The following is a 2,061-nucleotide window of genomic DNA, read 5'->3' as shown; positions in this document are numbered from 1 at the left end:
AAGCTGATGAGTCCATGATACCCCCTCTGCGTGTCCCCCGTCCTCGACCTTACAGTGACTGCAGCAAGGTACTGGTGGCCGGGCACTTTTGCAGCACCAGGGCCACCACAGACCCATCAGCTTCACTGTCAGTTTACAGTTATTTAGCCTGACTGAGGCCAGTGCCTGTGGCTCTGCAGACGGGCAAGCAGCTAGCCTGGTTCATACCAGGTATCGGTCGGGTTGTCCCTGTGCAAAGTGCAATCCTTTCTCCCCTTTTGCTAGGAAGACTTCACCTCTGGAATCTGCATGCTTGGCTGCTCCACGGCCAGCTGGTTTTCAAAGACACAGCACAGCTTATAGTTTTCTATGATCTTGGCTTGAAAATACTCCCTGTCCTTCTTGTGCCAAATGTCCGTGGCAATGTAGGTGTTGTAGGGGTCGCGGGAGTCCTCCAGCCTCCTGGCGCGGATGTTGGTCAGCATGACCCCCACTGTGAAGAAGCCAAAGAGGCCGATCATCAGCAGCACGTAGATGATTTCCAGGTTGCTGCTGGCACTTCTGACCTGGGAAGGTGCAGAGCTATTTGTCTGCTCCAGGTAGTCTTGAAGCAGCTTGGAGAGGAGTGAATGCAGGGCTGTGTTGTTAGACAGCACCAACATCTTGTTTTGCTGTCCTTCGCACTTCTTCCTTAATTATAGGTTAGCTAGAAAAGAACAAAAATAAGGGGCATGCCATCAGATAAAGATGCGATTCCTTCTGACTCCCTTTACTGGCTCCCCTCCTCATCCAGAAAGCTCCCTGGGGCCAGTGCAGAGGCAGGGTGGTTGGATGGGCCTGGAGGGACCTCTTCATCTCCTGTTTCCAAGCCAGGCTAGCTAGGCTGAGTCCACCCCCCATAAACGCCTGCCTTACAAAACCTCCTCAGTCATCACAGACAGACTGTCGCAGTGCACAGCTGCCCCGGCTGTTGGCCACTCACCCAGATACCTCACCCAGGCCTCCTGTGCTGCTATTTAAAGTCGATGACTTCCCTCCTGAGCCCCCACAGGCATGAGGTGTGTCTCACTCCCACTCTACAGCAGCTGCTTCTGGCTTTGAAGATTGTGATCATTCCCTTGGTCTTCTCTCCTCTACTCTCAGCTTAAGGATTGAATTTGGAAGCAAAACTTCTGTACCTGATCTGCAGTGAGTGGAAATCACTCAGTACCTGCAGCAAGCTCCTCCTGTCCACCCCTGTTGAAGAGTTTTGCTTCTCTTCTGCAGCCCTCATGATGATATAGACCATGCAAAAACGAGCAACCAAATCTCTGACAGAAATGTATCCCACGCTAATTTGATACAACTTCCCAATGGGCATTTGCCCAGGGAGTGGACACAGAGGGAGATCTATAGTAACTGCCTACCCAGCAGTGGAAAGGAAAAGCATCTCCCTTAATCCTCCCTCCTATAGGCTAGCAGTCGTTCCCCAGGTAGTTCATTGCTTTCCCCTCCAAAGTAAATTGCTATGCAACCGGTGTTTTATTGTCTGGAGGACAATATTGTCTGGAGGACGATTGTCTGGTTGTCTGGAGGACTTCCACTGGCATCACTGCAGGTCACGAATAGGACAGGCGATGGTAACACCAGGAAGCACCTGGATGTCCAAAGCCTCCTAGCCACGGCCCTCTGCATTGACAGTCTTACACAAGAAGCTAAAGGGTCCTTTTCCCCTTTCCAATGTCAGCTGTAAATCAGTTAATAAAAGCAATCCTATCAGCACTGCAGTCCCAAAGCCTCAGCAGTCAGGTAACATGACTGACAATCTCACTACAATTCCTAATTTAAATGTCTCTAGAAAATTACAACAACAGTCTCCCTCTGGTTTTGCCCTTAGCACTTCTGAATGAGGTACTTTTATTCAAGGTCATTTCTGTGACAGCAATCTTGTAATCACGTAAGATGGCTGTCAGTGCTTTCTACAGTTTTAAATCTGTGAGAGCAGGCCAGCATGTTAGCAAACGCTTCTCCAGCATACTTACATTTTGTTGTTTTGGGTTTTTTTAAGTGGTACTAAATTATAATCATTTATAATACATCAAG

The 2,061-nt window shown here is 49.1% G+C and overlaps 1 protein-coding gene across 1 annotated transcript; it reads right to left on the bottom strand.

Moving 5' to 3' along the window:
- Positions 1–260: 260 nt before the first annotated feature.
- KCNE1 (potassium voltage-gated channel, Isk-related family, member 1) lies at positions 261–641 on the bottom strand. Its single transcript, XM_010580365.1, has one exon. The coding sequence runs from the start codon at positions 639–641 to the stop codon at positions 261–263; it is 381 nt and encodes a 126-aa protein (XP_010578667.1).
- Between the last annotated feature and the right edge of the window lie 1,420 nt (positions 642–2,061).

Source organism: Haliaeetus leucocephalus, unplaced genomic scaffold (genome assembly GCF_000737465.1).
Source record: "Haliaeetus leucocephalus isolate CR32 unplaced genomic scaffold, Haliaeetus_leucocephalus-4.0 Scaffold702, whole genome shotgun sequence".
Taxonomy (NCBI): Eukaryota; Metazoa; Chordata; class Aves; order Accipitriformes; family Accipitridae; genus Haliaeetus; species Haliaeetus leucocephalus.
This window is presented reverse-complemented; position numbering and strand designations above follow the sequence as displayed.